The sequence below is a fragment of the Onychomys torridus genome, chromosome 2 (genome assembly GCF_903995425.1).
Source record: "Onychomys torridus chromosome 2, mOncTor1.1, whole genome shotgun sequence".
Classification (NCBI taxonomy): domain Eukaryota; kingdom Metazoa; phylum Chordata; class Mammalia; order Rodentia; family Cricetidae; genus Onychomys; species Onychomys torridus.
The window spans coordinates 123,071,947-123,090,023 of record NC_050444.1 but is presented as its reverse complement, the minus strand read 5'-3'; the positions used below and the strand labels follow the sequence as shown (position 1 = coordinate 123,090,023).

General features: G+C 40.7%; 1 protein-coding gene across 1 annotated transcript in view; it reads right to left on the bottom strand.

The window, feature by feature from the left end:
* Usp24 (ubiquitin specific peptidase 24) overlaps window positions 1-18,077 on the bottom strand; it is a 134,645-nt gene that overhangs the window by 15,030 nt on the left and 101,538 nt on the right. Inside the window, exons 43-58 of the mRNA XM_036178654.1 lie at window positions 17,565-17,684; window positions 16,853-16,978; window positions 15,979-16,077; window positions 15,044-15,126; window positions 14,520-14,661; window positions 14,213-14,332; window positions 13,634-13,854; window positions 13,073-13,197; window positions 12,098-12,239; window positions 11,460-11,610; window positions 10,041-10,136; window positions 9,309-9,412; window positions 7,397-7,510; window positions 3,293-3,389; window positions 903-1,019; window positions 421-513 (exon numbers count right to left, since the gene is read on the bottom strand). Coding sequence (XP_036034547.1) covers window positions 421-513; window positions 903-1,019; window positions 3,293-3,389; window positions 7,397-7,510; window positions 9,309-9,412; window positions 10,041-10,136; window positions 11,460-11,610; window positions 12,098-12,239; window positions 13,073-13,197; window positions 13,634-13,854; window positions 14,213-14,332; window positions 14,520-14,661; window positions 15,044-15,126; window positions 15,979-16,077; window positions 16,853-16,978; window positions 17,565-17,684 — 1,950 coding nt within the window. The remainder of the gene's footprint in view (window positions 1-420; window positions 514-902; window positions 1,020-3,292; window positions 3,390-7,396; window positions 7,511-9,308; window positions 9,413-10,040; window positions 10,137-11,459; window positions 11,611-12,097; window positions 12,240-13,072; window positions 13,198-13,633; window positions 13,855-14,212; window positions 14,333-14,519; window positions 14,662-15,043; window positions 15,127-15,978; window positions 16,078-16,852; window positions 16,979-17,564; window positions 17,685-18,077) is intronic.

Below are 18,077 nucleotides of genomic sequence, written 5' to 3'. Positions count from 1 at the left end.
TAGCATTTTATGTACTTAAAAATCTACCAAACAAAAGAAATATATGGATGGGAAAACAGAGCTATACAGGAATTTCTAACAGGTCATGTATGGACATATCCAACCATATATATATAGTAATGTTCTGGGAACTAACATGTTCCTAGCATTTGACTGAGAGTATCACACTGCAGTATAATTCAGTTTTTAACAGTCCAGCTTCACAGAGGATTCCAACTACCCTCAAAACATTCACTGTCCTAGGGAAGGCCACCAATTCCTCTTCCTATTGAACCTCCTTTTCTACTAATCTCCAAAGACTTTGAAGGTCTTCACAGTACTACTGCCCAGAACTAAATGAAGCTAAACATTCATCATCCACAAAAAGAAACAAAATGAAACACGGCAGCATCTCCCCAAGAAGAGGAAACCAGTCCTCACCTGACTGTTCTGCCGACTGACCCCGAGGAGGAAGCTGACCATGTGCCGCAGTGCTGAGTGCCGCAGAAGAAGATCCGCAGCCCTGATGCCTTGCTGTCACAAGGCAGTAGAAGGACAGATTAAATCTCAGCCAGACAAAAGCTGTTTTAGAAATACAGTTAGATGAGACATTTCAAGAAACCCCGATGTTAGTTAAGCGCTGTAACTTCTGTGTTGTGAATACTTGTTAGCATCTAATTAAACACCTCTGGAGCCTCACATTGCATCCTGTGTGAAACCACTGATGCCGCCCTCCACTGCTGGATTAACTATTCCTACTGTGTAGTAATTCTTGCAAGTCAAATAATCCATTCATTTGGATTTAATTAGAAACACTCACGAAACCACAACACAGAATGGAATCTAATATTTTTCCATGTATGAATTATTTTTAGATTATAAACCTACTGCATTAGGAAATACATTAGAAAACAATAATTTACCTTTTGTACGAAAGTGTTGAACAGGGAAAAGTACTGAGCACAATTTTTACAATTTTCTGGGACATCTTTATCCAAAAGAGCAAGCAGGACTTCCAATAACTGATGAAGGCTTTTTAACTGGCAAGAGGAAAGAGGAAATTATATATAAAAAAAGAAGACAAGACAGACTCTTGTCACAGGCTTACTTTAAAGTAAACCACCATAAGAACAAAGGGAAATTAATACAATCCAGTCTCAGATTTAGATGGATTTATGCTTTGGAGAGTAAACAGAATTATTCTTTTTACCTTCCAGAACAGTGTCAGTATTGGAGGAGAACTAAAGAGAGGCTATTTTATTTCCTAGGCATCAGAGTCCGGGTCATGATTCTACTGGCCCAGTTGTAATAGCCCAGAGCTATTTTCTCTGTCTTTCGAGAGGTGGGTACCAAGGGGAGATGGATTTCTGAATCCCTCCCTCCACGAGGCTGCTTCTTCACAGTCACAGATGCAGAGAATAAAACACAGACACAGGCAGAAGGGCCAGAAACCAAGCCGATGGAGCAAATGGAGAGCAACAGCCTGACAGATGACACGGTAATACCGACTTGACTAGGAACTTACTTGAAAGCCCGCTGACGCCTCATGGAAAGCTTTGAAAAACATTTTATTTGTTTAGAAACCATTTTGGTATGACATTGCTTCTGCTTTCCCTCCCATCCCAAAGGTTTCTGGACAACTCCCTGGAAATTCAGCTATTATTCAAGCATTAAGACCAGGCTCACTACTCTTCTAGTCCTCTGAAGATGGTATTCATAGACTTCTGGAATACCCCATCCATCCTGTCACACCCATTGTAAACACAAGTTAGCACTTACATAGCACTTCGTTTTGAAAGTACTTTACGGTATAGATATAGTGGGTGGCAAGTGGTGTAATTTCCTTCATGGGGAAAACAAACACAAAAATACATCAGTTGGCTAGCAAATAGAATTGACTTCAGAAAGTGGCTCCCATGCTTAGGCCCTCTACTCCTTTCTCTTCCACTACCTGCTCTTCTGCCTTTAAAAGGCTGGTGATGTTCTATGGCCTAACTCTAAGGAGACTGCACTAAATCTGCCTTTGACCTTAGAGTGTAAATGGGAGAACTGAATTATACTGTAGCAAGAGAGTTCTTAGGTAAGCATTCTCGAGACACCTTAGGCAACTGGAGTGTCTTCAAGCAATGGTATTCACACTCTCTAAGCAGTTCCCTACTTTAGACTGCCTGCACCCAGGTACGTTTTTTGCTTGATGAGAGGTTCTGCTGCTTCTACTGATGGAAAACTATTGCTTTATAGGATATGAAAGTCCAGTGACTCCTGGAATTGAGAGGAGCACTCTCAAGACCTTCCTAAAGGGCACATGTGGCTTCCTGATTCTCTGGCTGAGCGTCTGGTCCAATAATACTTGCTAGAACGGGTGGTACAGGGGAACTAAGGGCTTGGGTGCCCAGACACTGGATCTGGAACATCCTCCTTCAAGGATATGCTCAAAGTTGCACAGTGAAGTCAACATCTGAATTTGAAGCAGTCTTTCCTATATAACCTGTAATTCACTGATACACAAAATGCCTGGAGTCAATGTTTGCAATGAGCCAATTTATTCTAAAACTTATTTTTCAAAGTTTTCCATGTAGTATCAGCTGTTTGAAACAGCAAACTTGGGGAGTAACTGTTGTACTCGAGGAGACTTAATAACGGAATGAACAACCAGACTGATAATATACACCACAGACTTCCCCATAGGTTTAAACCCTTGGGGACTTAAGATGCGACTAAACACCATAGTTTGTTTTCTCATGTGTATGCTGAATCAAGATTCTGAAGATGTAACTGCAGAGAACAGGGTTAGGAGAAGAAACTATTCCCTGAAGGATAGAAACAACACTCAGGGAATGGTGAAGACTGTGAAGGAACTACCCTGCCCTGGGATGAATGGCCCTGGTTGGCTGCCAAAAGCAGTCGGGTCAGGAAAACAGCTTTTGAGGAAACAGCCAAGGGTGACTCAGAATGTCTAGATTGCTGTCTAGACAACTATTAGTCTCACTTCAGAGTCTAACACAAGTTCTTGAGAAGATTGGCCAGGAGTATTCTAGAAAGAAAATCCTAAAGCAGACAAAAGCAGACCTGAACCCTTTTCAGTTTTTATCTTGGTGTCTGGAACATAAAGAAGTACGGACAGAATGCCTTCTATCTTGGCATGTATCAGAAAGTCACTGTGTATGTGCATGCACGTGAGCACACACACACACACACACACACACACACACACACACACACACACACACCAATTTTAGGTCTTCTTTCTTATTAGGTACAACTGAGAACATCTGATGAAAACAGAATACATAATGTTGACAGTGAGACTGACCTTGTCCTGATAAAACAAGGCACTGTCTAAGGTCTTCTCCAGAATGGTGGCCACAGCAACACGAACTTCTCTCACACTGCACTCCAACAAGAAAACCCTAAAATAAAGAGAGACACGACATAAAGAAGGACACAACTGTGCAACCCTAACCTGCCCTACACACTTCTAATCTAATAGCCACGTAGTAAAATGACTCAGAGGCACTAGTTCAAGTATCCTGAGACCTTCCAGGCTCAGTCACAACCAGTGCAGCTTCCCCAGGTCATTCCAAATGCTACAAATGAGACATGGCAACCAGACAGATGGATTCTGCTACAAGTCCACCAAGACAGTAACTCAAATACTGAAAAGACAATAGATACCCACACAACATTTGCATTAAGGCTTAGCCAGATGCATAAGTTCTTGAGGAATCCTGTATATATCCTGGTGTAACACTAAAAAAATAAAAATAAAAATGAAGGTAGATCTGGAATCGGGGAGGCCTAGTGGGCAAGTGGAGACAGGGGGTGTAAGTATTGAAGGTTAACAGTCAAAAGAGACACATACACTAACGTCATGCTTGAACTTTGTAGGACACAGATCTGCACGAACGTTATGGCCAGACTACATTCTGAGATATTTGGGGGTGAGGAGTCTGAGTGGAGTATAAGAAAATATGAAGGAATTCTTAATTTTGTTTGGTTTGAAAATGTTAGGGTGCTTATGCTGGGAAAAGCCAAGCTCCTTTACTTGATAGAGACACATGTTGAAAAAATCAGAGAATTCTGTGTCTGAATTAGCTTTAAAACAGAAGGAAAACAACTCCATGCATGGAGACTGCAGCGTGTAAGAGAAAGCTTTGTAAGATACTTCTGGCTATCTTGATGTCTGTTTATAAATGTCTACAATAAAAAGTCCTTAAAGAATGTAAGTATTCTTTATGTTAGTGGTTTATGTTTCTTTAGGTCAACTTGCAAACATTCACTATTACAAAACTCACAAAGACCTACATCAAAAACTTGCATAAAGAAAGAAGTAGTATGGGGTATTGATGTGAAAGAGGCCATCATCATCTCCACATTTTGGTTACAGAAATATTTTCCTTACTTTTTTTTTTTTAAAGGTTTATTTATTTATTATGTATACAGTGTTCTGCCTGCATGTGTCCTTGCAGGCCAGAAGAGGGTACCAGATCTAATTGCAAGTGGTTGTGAGCCACCATGTGGTTGCTGGGAATCGAACTCAGGACCTCTGGAAGAGCAGTTGGTGCTCTTAACCAGAGCCATCTCTCCAGCCCAAGTACATGATTTTTTTTTTTTCCTTTACTTTTTTTCGGTTACAGAAATATTTCTATAGGCTATCTATCCATCCTCACTCCAAAATGCAGTAAAATCTGAAGTCTGTGGGTGACTATGTAATGTCACTATTGGAAAATTCTATATCATCAAGCCATTAAGCATACCAAAAAAATGAACAATATTGCATAGAATTACCTCGATTATGTTTACATAAAACAAAGTGAATATATGTTTATATTTGTGTTCCATTCTAAGATACATCACTATAAATGCAAATATCCCTCAATTCCAAGAATTTCCAAAATAGCCTGGTCCCAAGCATTTCAGAAAAGGGATAGTCAACTTACGCATGTTCTCGCTGTTCTGTGTGCATTAGTGAGGACACATTTTAATTAGAGCAATGATAAACTATCTTTAAGGCTCTCTGGGCTGGGGAGATAGCTTAGTAAAGTGCTTGCCCTGCAAACATGAGTTCAAGCCTCAGAATCCCCAGAGTGGTTTTTAAAAGCCAGGCATGGTAATGAAAACTTAATTCCAGTGCTAGGATTACAACGTGGAGACAGGTGGACCCAGTCTTAAAGAAAGGTGAGCACCTCTGCTCTATACACAAGGGCAGCCAGGTGCATCCACCCACCCACACATACATGAACACACACATATGCAAAATACATATCCTGGAGGTTCTAAAGAAAGAACTAGATAAAAACCATTTTTTTAAAAAAAGGATTTTAAAAAAGATTTATTTATTTTTGTTTTATGTGTATGATGTTTTGCCTGCACAAAAATACACCACACACATGCCTGGTGCCTTAGGAGGCCAGAGGAAGGCAATGGACCTCTGGCTCTGGAGTTACAGACGGCTGTGTGCTACCGTGTGGGTCCTCTGGAAGAGCGGCCAGTGCTCTAACCATTGAGCCATCTCTCCAGCACCTGTTATTAATCTCGGAAAAAGTCACAGCAACGGAAAGTAATTAGACCTTACAGAAAAGATCACATAATCCACTGGGATTCTTGACAACAGGAATACTAACAACTCCTACCAAAGGAAGACAATTTCTCAGGAGACAATCAAAATCAAGTCTCCCTTTGTATAAATAAGGTGCTGAATGAAATATTTTCTGGGCACTTTACAAATGTATAATCATTCTTTGGCATAGTTCTTGGGAGACCTCCTGGGAAAATACTTTCAAACTGAATTAGAAAACTGGGTAAAAGGCTCTCTTTACTGCACACTTTAAAGGGGCAGTACATAATAACTCTTCCAAGAAATGCCGGATGCATAGGCACGATGCGTGAACAAACAGCTGAGCACACGTTATATGGCAGGCACGCTGTGTGCAGCAGGGAACAAGCAGACTGGGTTCTGTCCTTAAGAAGCTAACGCTCAACTGGACACACACACACAACTCTAAGGAGTACACAGAACAACAGGGAAGGTCTGCAGCAGTCTTTGAGCATGTGTGAGCTGACATTTGAAGGAGCAAAAGGTGATTCCTACGCCAAGAGCAGAGGGTGCTGTGTTCCAGACAGGAGTTATCAGGAACAGGGGCTACGGCAGGTAAAAACACTCAGCATGCTCGACGAGGCAGTAAGTCAGGCTGGCTAAGAGGTGACGGAGCAAGTACAAAGGTGACGGAAGTACAAAGTGAAGACTGGGGGAAGCTGGTGGGTTTTGTTGTAGTGCGAGGGGATCTATTACAGACCTTTCAGGAAGGAGTAGGCTTGGGGTACAGCTCAGTGGCAGTGTTCACCCACATGTGGGATGCCCTCGGTTTTATCCCAGTAACACAAAAAATAAAATAAAAACCCAATTAAATTTCTAGCTTATCACCAGCCTGTGCTCCCTTAGTCAAGAGGGACCTGCATCCCTCACTTTCCTGCTGTGTATGTTTTAACACAAGAGATACCAGAACACATCTATGCTGACAGAAGTGACCCGATGGAAGAAGTCTCCAAGGTAAAGACAAGGAGCAGGAGTTAACTGCAAGGCCAAGTTCCTTGGGAAGGCTTGCAGACACAGATTCATTCGGAGAGGAGAGGATGCCTTATAACCTGGAGATGGAAAAAGACTAGAGCAGGTGTGTGGCATGTGTGATAAGTGACCATTTATTAATCACTTTCTCAGTGACACCCAAGGCTAGGCTACTAGTCAGAAGTGGGGTGATCTCACACGAAAAGTTGAGAGCCAAATCAGAGGGACGGAAGAGGCTGCTGGGGCTCAAGAGACAGGATGAGTTCTCACTAACACTGAAGGAGTCTTGCTGGGCTCCTCACACAGTGATGAACTTGTCAAGGGAAGTTGACTCGAGCTCAGCTGGGAGTAGGAGGTGAACGATGAGGGTGGAGACTCTAGAGTTCTCATCTGAAAAGGCACATTCTTTTTCTACTCACAGGTACACAGGCAATGTACTATCATAGCTAAGGTTGTTTTTGGTCCAGAATCTAAGCGTAGATAGTGTAGAGTAATAGGGCTGTAATAGTAACCTCGGATTCCCTATTTATTTGTTACCAGATGAGTACCCAAGGAAAAGGACTTGCATGCTTCTCCTGAGGCAGAGCAAGGATTAAGGGTCTGCACGCTGTGAGCACCTGGCAGCCATCACCTTACACTCTCCCTGCAGTCACTGAACCCCTTGGCCAGCATCTAGTCCAAAAGATGATTTTGGAGTGGTCTAATTTCCTTATTGCTTCCGTGAAAAGCTTAAAATGGACTTTAATCTGAAACATAATTTCAAGTTGAAATGTAACAAGTTTTAAGAAGCTTTACTTCTAAATGATAGGAAAGGACACAAATTTCTTTTAATTAAGAGATCTTGACACTTACTTTACCAATTCCCGTCCTTCGGAGCTAATAAAATACTCAACAAGCCACTGACAAGCATCCAAACTCTTTGAAAGTAATGCTTCAATAGTAGCAATCCATTCTTCAGTGTCAACCCTTTTAAAAGAGCGAAGAGCAATGTTAGGCCCAGCAAGTGACCCCAGCGCGTCGTTTCATTGTGTGTCACACCTGTCCACCTTATTCCACTGTGGACAGGAACAAGGGGTAGATGAAATCTTCAGTAACTACCCACTTGCATGACTCAGTATTTCCCTGTTAGATTCTACATGGTATAACTCCTTCTCCCCTACAGGACAAACACCTGTGCAGGTGCCTACATCTTTGACTTTACTTTTATCTCTTTATCTGTCCACTTCAACTGATGAAGACCAGATCTGTAACACTTTGTCTGGCACAACTAAGCCGGTGTCAACAAGGGCTCACCTTTAGAATAGCTTTTGTCTTGTATTGCTAAAATCATTAATATGCTTGAAGCATAATAATGTTTCAAGATTTGGACAGAGAAAAGGTAGCCTGACTATATTACCCCTAATCTCACACCATTCCTGAGACCCCAGTGACCCCCAAACACTACGGACAAAATGGAAACAGTACATACAGCATGTAGATACCAGGAATAAATTTCACAAATGAAAATAGCAACTGAATTTCTCTACTTAATCCTATGCAGACCTTAAAGGACAGATACATGTTCTCCTTTTTAACATCACATAATACTTTTACCACTCAATGTACTTTTGGTTGTTACATATAAAATGAGGCTCCCATTATTAATTATTTTTCTTCAAGAGTCTGACTGAAAAATCTTTCCCCAAACCCAGACTTGATAAGCACACTCATTTTGCTAGCCAGAGCTCCACCGTCTTCCAACTTTAACCAGTTGCAACCCAACTCTCCTCTTTCTCCAGGTATTTTCCTACAAACAATCCCTCAGCTCTCTGTGTCCTTCAGTCACATATGAGGACCAACAATTACTAACCCCAAATCTACAATGATCCAGTCACCTTATCAGGTGTTGGAGACAAAAGCCAGTAATGAAAAAGATGCTAATGATATCCGGAGCTCGTACATTACTGAAAGCCCTGCTGTAAACTCTCCCATGAACTGCTACTGACCACAACCCACACTTCCTAGTCTGGCACCTGGTGATTGGTCTTAATTGAGCCCTGCTGTGGAATGTCATTCTGTATGCTGTGAATGTGTGTTGCTCTGATGGGCTGATAAATAAAATGCTGTTTGGCCAGTAGCCAGACAGACAGTATAGGTGGGATAAGCAGGCAAGGAGAATTCTGGGAAGAGAAAGGCTGAGTCAGGAGTTGCCAGCCAGACACAGAGGAAGCAAGATGACAAGGCAGAACTGAGAAAAGGTACCAAACCACATGGCTAATCATAAATAAGAATTGTCGGTTAATTTAAGTGTAAGAGGTAGTTAGTAATAAGCCTGAGCTAATGGCCAAGTAGTTATAAATAATATTAAGCCTCTGTGTGATTATTTTATAAAAGGCCGCGTGACTTGGGTGAGAGATTTGTCCTGACCGCATCCAACTACAGAGCCCCTTACAAGTAAATATACAACTTTCAGAAAAATACAGCTAACCAGTCACACATGGGTGCCTTAAGCAAATCCTGCTTGCTACTCTAGATTCTTCCCTTCTGCCTAGGATGATGCCTTCTCTATTTGTTCCTTTTAAAATACACTGACGGCACTGACAGGATTTATGTCTTGTAGCACAGCAATTTCTTTATCAACCCTTCTCATCAAACCTTCCTGAAAGACAGAGGCTGAGCATATCAGGCAGTACTGAAATAGTTTGAAAAGCTGAATTTATAAAGTTATTTTTCCATCGAATTAACCAGTGTTTTCTGTAACAGACTAGTAAAACATTATTCTTACCTGAGTTTTTTCTTTGTTCGTAGGTAAGTTTGGAAAAGGAACTGAATGGCAAGCTGCAAGCTCACCTTTGCCATACAAGGATAATACGGGTGCTTTAATTTAGTCTACGAGAGGGAGGACAAGAGGATGTTTTTCACAAGTCTTATAGATCATTACATATTTTTACAGACCTAATCTTAGAACATAGGAAGTAAAGGCAGAAAGGTAAATAGTTCAAAGCCATCCTCAACTACATGGAAGTCCTTGAAGATAGCCTGGACTACATGAAATCCTGTCTCAAACAAACAAACAAACAAAGCCTAGCCAGCTAGTAATAGTAAGTACTCATTTATATTTTTCATTTTTTAAATGAAGCCCTCTCTAAATAGTCTTTGCCCTTTTTGGCAAATTATAACAATAGTACTCTAGACAAGGAAGTACTGGAAAGTTAATTTTGAGTCTGACTACAGATTAGGAAAGGTTAATCCATAAAGCATAGAAGCAACTGATAAGACCCTCTGCCACTCAACCTCACAGTCCCTCAAATTTGTCACAAAATATAAAAATTCAGTATGTGTAACCCACACCACTCATAATCCATACTGCACAGCCCCAAAGCTGTCTGCATGTTAGTGTCATCAAGTAAGTAACACATTTATAGGAAATGGGGTTTTGCATGTAGCTGAATGCTAATACCTGAAATAAGGGTATCATTTTTGTTTTTTAGATCTTTAGTTACAACCAGCTACTTACGGCATTCAATGATGCTAAAGACAAAACAAAACTGAAATAGTCACTACTGTACACGTCTCTATTCTTCATAAACTTGAGATTTTCATCTCTCACCATCTACAAAACAAAATCAGTGATTATTTTTAATTAACAGCTAAAATAATATGTGGAGGGTTATTTTTTACCAAAATGTTTAGGTAATAAGGGTTTGTAAAAAACAAATTATAATTTATAATTGTCTTTTTTCAAGCTTTGAATTTTGTAAAATGAGAGAGACAAATCTTTCTTTAAATCTAAGGCACTGTGGAAAGGTAAGCTATCACCCCTTCTAATCTCCTTTGGGGAACTCAGCAGGCTGTGTGAAGAGCCAAACAGAACTCCCTAAGCACAAGCATCTCCATACCTCCCCGGCTCAGGTGGCTCAGCTCTTCCTTCTGAAGAAGACTGCACATTTTCCTTATATTCTCTGGCTTTGCCTATCTAGCTTGGGCTGTCTAGTGTATAAGGTATGGATCTGACAACTGGATGGTCCTGATTTCAAACCCTTGTCTTGTGAGATTGCAGGTCATTTCCTTTTTTTTAATCAGCCTTGTTTTGTTCCATTTGAGAAACAGGAGTAAGACAGCCTACAATTCTACAAGAGATTTAGAAAGTTTAGTTAATTCATAAAAACCTGTTCAGCTAGGTGTGGTGGTGAATGTCTTTAATCTCAGCACTTGGGAGGTAGAGGTGGGTGGATCTTTGTGAGTCTGGGGCTAGCTTGATCTACACAGTGAATTCTAGACCACCATGGCTACACAGTTGAGAACCTGTCTCAAAAAACCAAACCAAACTGTAACTTGTTTATGGTCTGTAGCACAGAGCAAGTATTCAGTAAACAATGGCTATCACTTTCAGCTTAGTCCTAACTGGAGGTTCTGAGTCTTGACCTGTTCTCGTAGACAAAATAACTCCAACACTGTGCTTCTCTACTCAGTGATGGTGCTGGTGATCTTGGGTGTATGTTATTTTTGTGTTTTCACACTGTGGCACTACCTCTACAGTCTCTCTCTGTCACAGAAGACACAGGTCAGTTGAGGATGAAGAAGTGGCACATGAAGACCATAAACAGAGAAGGCAGCCAGAGGTACTCCGGACTTACAATATGGATTCTGACATTCATCTTGATTTTTTCCCTTAGAGAATTATGTGCCCACCTTCTATCCAAAGATTGGTGTATTTTCATTTGGTGTGTCAGTATTTTTGCCTCCATTGATGTACGTGCACCATCTGTGCCTGGTTCTGAGAGGTCAGAGAGGGCATTGAATACCCTAGAACTGGAGTTACAACTGGCTGTAAGTTACCAGGCAGGTGTTGGGAATTGAACCCAGATCCTCTATAAGAGCAGTTAAGTGCTCTTCCCAGCTGAGCCACTGCTCCACCCGTTTACGTGGTTCTCACCTGGTATATCCGAGCAGGCATTTTCTCCACAAACAGTCCTTTCTTCTCACCTTTTTTAACCAGCTTCGTCAGAATAGAAAGCCTGTCATTATTAGGCCTGTGGGGCCGAGGAGAGGATTGAGGTGAAATCTCAGGTGAAGATGGAGCTGACCTGAGAGACAGAATCAAAGAACTGTTGAGCATAAAGGGGTTTTGTTTCAGCAGACTTTAAAGCTGCCACATTTATATACTGGCTACCATACTTAAACATAAACTGCAAACTTCTCTGATCCTATAGTAAAGGCAAATTCACTAAGAATAAGACCGTTAAAAAACAAAATAACAAAACAAACCCATTTTTCTGGTTATAGTATTATGGTTTGGGCAGAAAGTACATTTAGTATGTGTATATATACCTCAATTCTAAATTGAAAATAAATCTCAATTATGTCATGAATAATTTATATGCATATTTCTAAATACGAAATAACTTCATGCGAGGGCAATAAAGCCATAGAGCAGGAAAGAGGAGACTTCTTATTTTCTTTTAGAATTCCTCTTAAGTTTAGCTAATTATTTTTAAGCATTGAGCATTCATTATGAGGATCCTATCAATACCTACTGAAACCATATAGCAAGTTACATGGCAGAGAACTTACAGAGAGAGATCCTCAGCTTCCTGTCTTACAACGCTGACTCGACTTTTCTTTGGCAATACAGGGGAGTTTTGATCAGACACCCTTTGGTAGAAGAGCATGTAGGCATTCCAGTATCTTCGACGTACATCAGTGTATGGGTTTGCTATTTTGCAAGACATTAAGAGAGAAGTCTTGGTAAATAACATGTTTCTTAGCATGATTATAATAAAGGAACTACAAATTCAACAATTTATTTAGTAAATCTGCAGAGAGCAAAGTGTAAGTAAAACATGGGTGTGTTAAGAGTGTTGCCTAGAAGTCAAGCTAAGGTACTTTTCTTGAGTTGTGTGGATGGAGGGAAGGCATCTTTAACACACTGCATAATAAATAATGTTTGGGCCAGGCAGCGGTGGCGTACGCCTTTAATCCCAGCACTCGGGAGGCAGAGGCAGGTGGATTTCAGTGAGTTCGAGGCCAGCCTGGTCTACAGAATGAGCTCCAGGACAGGCACCAAAACTACACGGAGAAACCCTGTCTCGAAAAACCAAAAAAAAAAAAAAAAAAAAAAAAAGAAGGAAAAACAATAATAACAAAAAGTTGTCCAATGCAGGGTGGTCAGCCTTGAAACCATATACACAGCACCAATAAAAAACAAACTCGGCAGGTTGTACTGATATATATTTGCACTCAAACACACACATATACACACATATATAACAATCATAAAGAAAAAGAGGTATCAGCTTGAGTGTGGAGGGGCGGGGGGGGGGGAGAGCGGTTGGAGGAAGGAGAAGGGGGAAAATGTAATGCAATTCTATTTAGGAAAAAAATTTAAAAAATAAAAGGTAACAAAATAGTGTGGCTGTATAGCTGGAAGAATACAAAGGAAAAGAACAAAATCTGTTGTTTTTATATAAGGAATACAGCTTCTACCTTGATAGAAGCTATATATTAAAAAATAAAGTGAATGGAAAATATCTACTTATAAATACTTACTTTGATCATAAACTTTCGGTCTATATTCTCCTCCAAAGCATTCATACTCCAGGGTCTCATCATTTAGATCAAATTCTTCTATAACAGTGTCATTAAATTTATACCACTTTCCTTTTCCACACCCCCTAGGACCAGAGATCAGATAAACACTGTAAGATTTAAAAACAATTATTTTTATCCCTTGCATTTATCAATATGTATTGTGTATAGATAAAGCAGATGATGGCTACTTAAAAGCATCCAGAAAAAATGTAGCAACAGAGGTGTAATGATTTCAGTTTCTAAAACTTTGCAAATCAAAGGAGTGAAAATAGTTATTTTAAGCTTAAAAAATTGGAAATGCAGAACAAAGGGTAATGTGAATTCTTACAGCTGGGCATCATGATACCTGCCTATAATCCCAGCACTTGGGAGGCAGAAGCAGGACTGAGAATGAGGCCAGCCTAGGCTAGAAGCCCTGCCTTCCCCACTACCCTCCCCAAAAGTCCTCCAGTGGCGGGTGGATGGCAGAGTCAGCAGGGAAAGCGGAGATCACATGAGGCCTTCTGGAAGAGTCCTTACCGCCTGTCCTTAATGAAGGAATAGTAATGGCCTGCATGTGCCTGCCCACTGTGTACAATGACACCAACAAGCTCGTAGTTTTCTGTGAGGGCAACTTTTTTCCGTGGGGATCCTCCACCTCCTTGATCCATGTTTCTCCCATTTTCACCAACTTCAGAAGACGAGTCCTGACGAGCCATTCCTGAGACTGTGTAAGGCTCCATATTGAGCATCCAGGGAAACTATGTAAAAGTGCAAAGAACACATTAATGTGAAGCGGGAACACACTTGGCAGTACCTAGTAAAGCCAGACCAAGTAAGAGTCGTGCTCTCCTCCAAAACGAGGGCTGACTCCTGCCCCATTCACACATGGCGTCTCTGTGTCACAGAAGCATTTCATTTCACAGCCACAGTTAGGGTGCCTTCAGAAACAAAAGCACCATTTGTATGTCTGCCTGTCCTGCGAGCAGCAGCTTTTCAAACAAGGGCTGCAGACTCTTCATGCTGCTTTTTTCGGACAGACAGGATGTAGAAAAGAAGGAAAGGAAAGAGGGAAGGGGGTTATGGTTAAGAGAAATTTCAGGAAGAGAAGGAAGTTACCCGTATTTGTTCATCATATTTAATGGATCGTCCACTCTCCCAGTCAAAGCCAAATCTCATCAGGTGAATTACCAACACACTAGGTAAAGACTTAATGCACGTTCTTTTCACTGTTATTCTCTAAGAAAAAGCAAAAACCAATTAACTCCCTGGAGAAAATCAAAGTAATGAATGTAAAAGCTTTTGGTACCCACATAAAACAAATAATAGCAGAGTCTGATGGAAGCAGCAACCAGAGCTTAATAATGACCTGTATGCAGTAACAAGTAACACTAATATTGTTTCTTGTAAAGGGCAAATGTAATACCTTTTCTTTACACTTTTCACAGTAGTATGCATTACTTCCTTCTAAAACTTCACCTCTAACAAACTGGTCCAAAGAGATTTCCAAGCTTTGGCAAGAAGTAACTCCTAGATTGAGAGCCATGAAAGCTTCCTCACGCTCGTATCTGGTTGGGAAAGACGGAAGCCGTGAGTGGAGAGCTACTGCAATCGTCCTAACACCTGGACTGTGACACTCTCCTCAACAGCCAGGGGAACTAGACAAGCTTCAGCATTTTAAAAGCACACTGACCAAACCATAATTTTCAACGAATACTTTAAGGCTACAGAGTAATTATGGAATATAGTCCATTGAACATTTATAGATCCAGTAAGAAGTCAATCTGTAAGTCAGCAATAAGTTAACATTTATAACTTTCTAAAATATCATTTAAAGATATTTTCCCCCATGGTGCTGACATAAAAACCAGGGTCTTGTACCTGTCAGACAAATGCTACACCCCTATTCCTAACAGTCATTGTTTAATGTAGAGTCACATCTTCACTAACCTGTGAGGACAATCTTTACAGATCTTCTGATCAGAATAGATGCCCTGGAAAGTATTCTTAAAAATTTGTTCTCGTCCCATTTTCTGTCAGAAAAGAAGTTTAAAGTTTTAACTGATACCCCTAGAATGTACAAGTTGGTTCACATAACACTTTATTTACAAATTTCAATTTAGCCATCAAAATATAAAGAGTAATACTGGTAGTTTGTTAGAAACTAAAGGAAGGCTAGTAAGCTATCATTAGCCCCAGTGTCAGAGCACACAAACAATCACAAGAGGAGGAGAGAGAAGGGTCCATGAGAGCTGATCATGACAAGTCTTCCATTTATGAGTCAGAATTTTCTTTCTGTGCTTTAAGTTGCAAGGCAGCAGCAACTCTGACAATTTTTGCTTTTTTCTCAAGGACAGAAACTATATATCTGTAAGTTATTTTAAATAGATGAAGTGTAATAATTGTGTTTATTGATAAGATGTACAGTGGCACCTCTGGGCAAGTCTGTCACATGTTTTATTGGGAAAGGCAGAAAGCTTTGAATGTAAGCATCACCACAAATAATAGTCTATCTAGTCCTTTTGTCCTTTTTCTAGAGAAGTCTCCCAGTCCCCAGAACTGACTCCAGGGGACCATCAATTCACTGGGCACTCAGCAGCCAGACTATAGTTCTAGGGACATTGCAAAAATACACAGGCACGAATGGTCATTTACTCTGTAGTATAGATCAGGAACTACACTGCTGTATCAGCTTAGATGAATAAAGAACACTTCTCCAATAATGTGCATGCATTAATTTTAAATGCTGAAAGCATGAACTACAGCTGTGATGCTCAAGATGACTGCTTCCTGGTTTGTGAGTTTCAGTCACTGTAAACCTTCAGGCACCATTCCTATACTGTAACCAGCTGAAGGAATCAGCGGGCAGTGGAGACTGTCATTACCTTGAGATACTCATCCATCTGATCAATAAGACTAGTGAAGAACTCGTATGCATCCTGCTGCTCCCTCACATAGAGCTCCTTGTTCCACATCTTGAAGATCTGTGCAAGAATTGAAAAGGTCTTTAAAGGGAAAGCAGCATGCTCTCAACGTAACACACAGGATCACATAAGTGCTTCTGAAAAACGAGTTCGATATTAGGATCAGGATGTTTTTACTGGAGTGAGACGGGCTTGTATTCTGCTATCTGTGCATTTTCTTGTCCTTCTTGTCACAGCAAGTTTCTGAAAGCAGACGTGGGTTCAGGGTGAGCAAGGGTCGCTCTTACAAGGACCTCTGCTCTGTGAGGCAAAGTACAGCAGCGTCCTTCATTTGGAGGCACTAGCGATACCGGCACAGGTTCAGAGAGAGGATCTGAGTCATTATTTTTAGATGCATTTTCATTATTATCTTAAATTATGTGTCATGTATCAATGTCTCTGTGGGTGCATGCATGTGAATGCAGGTCAGAGGTGTCAGATCCCCCCACAGCTAGAGATGACAGGTGGTTGTGAGCTGTCTGGTGTGGGTGCTGGGAACCAAACCTGTGTTTCTGCCAAAGCAGGGTAACTGCTGAGCCACCTCTTTAGCCCCTTTAAACAGTATTTTAACGAGCTAAAATGAGAATCATAAGAAACAGTCAAAACAGATGAGCAGGTCCCCAGGAATTATGAATGACTGTTCTTAATGTCCTAATTATTGGAAAGTAACAATTTGTTAGACATTCAAATCTTCGATGGGCTGTTAGTGATGACAGAAAACCATTATCACTAGAGAAGAAAGTGGAGCCAAACTCTAATTATTATCCAACCTCACATCTACAGTTACTATAAATACCTTCCAGAAGTTCTCAGGCACATAATACTGCAGCTTGCTTTCCATCAAATGTCCAAAGAGGGACTGTACTTGGTAAAATACACTGTCATCTGGATTGTCTGTATCATCATCCACTGAAAGAAGTGACTATGAAGAAAAGCATTAAGTGAGACACTTTTAACTGCTTCACACTAAACCCACACATGCACACATGAGTACCCACTCTGGTGTTTGAGTATGCTAAGGAGTGTCTGATGTGGAGACAGCACTATACAGATATTTAGATATTAGTTTGTCATTTCCCACTTGCTGTGATCAAGAATACAGTATCTCTTTAAGTTCCATTTTATTAGGAAAAACTGGAGCTGATGAGGATTTTTAGACACAAATACTACACAATAATTATGGAATATTCTCAAAATACTGCCTGTTACCCCACAAGTTGTGACTATGTTAATAAGAAGCACTGAAAATAGTCACATATTCTAAAATATCAAGTGCAACTTTATAGAAGGGTTGAGACTTCTGTATGTACAAAAATTACATTTGTTCAGATAACCAATTAAGCTAACATTTTTACAAAAAAGCTTGACTGTAACGTCTTTACCAATTCCAGAAGCTAATGCATTTTTAACCACAGCTACAAACCCAAGAAACAACAATGAAGCATGGGACAATCTGCAGACAGTTCACACATTCTCTGATGACAACCAGGACAGGGGAAGGAGATCACCTCAGGGAGTCCGGGCTGCATGTACAGTTGCTGGAAGACTGCATTCATGTAACAAGTGGCACCACCATTCCTCAGCCCCACAAACCCTGAACTGGATCTGCTGTCCACTGGGGGAAGGTACTGGGAAAGAGAGGAACACAGCAGTGGGGAGGAGAATGAGTACTCTACCACAGGACACTTCCACAATAGCCACTTCGAATGACTGGGAAGAGAAACAACAGACTCAGGGAGGAAACGGAACCAAAAGAACCTACGTTCCTCAAGTACCTGTGTTAGGTACTGCTGCGATGACAAAATGCAATGGTCTTAAAGTTTCTTTTCTGGTCATAAACTATGTGGCACAAAGCAGGTATTAGCTCATCTATGTAGACCTGCATTCATTCACTTATCATTTAACAAGTGTTTATGAAGGACCTAGTATGTGCCAGGCACTGTGCCAGGGATTAAGAGAGAACAGAAATGTTCATGGGCCCTGATCTCCTAGAGCTTACAATCTAGTTGTGTAAGCTTTAT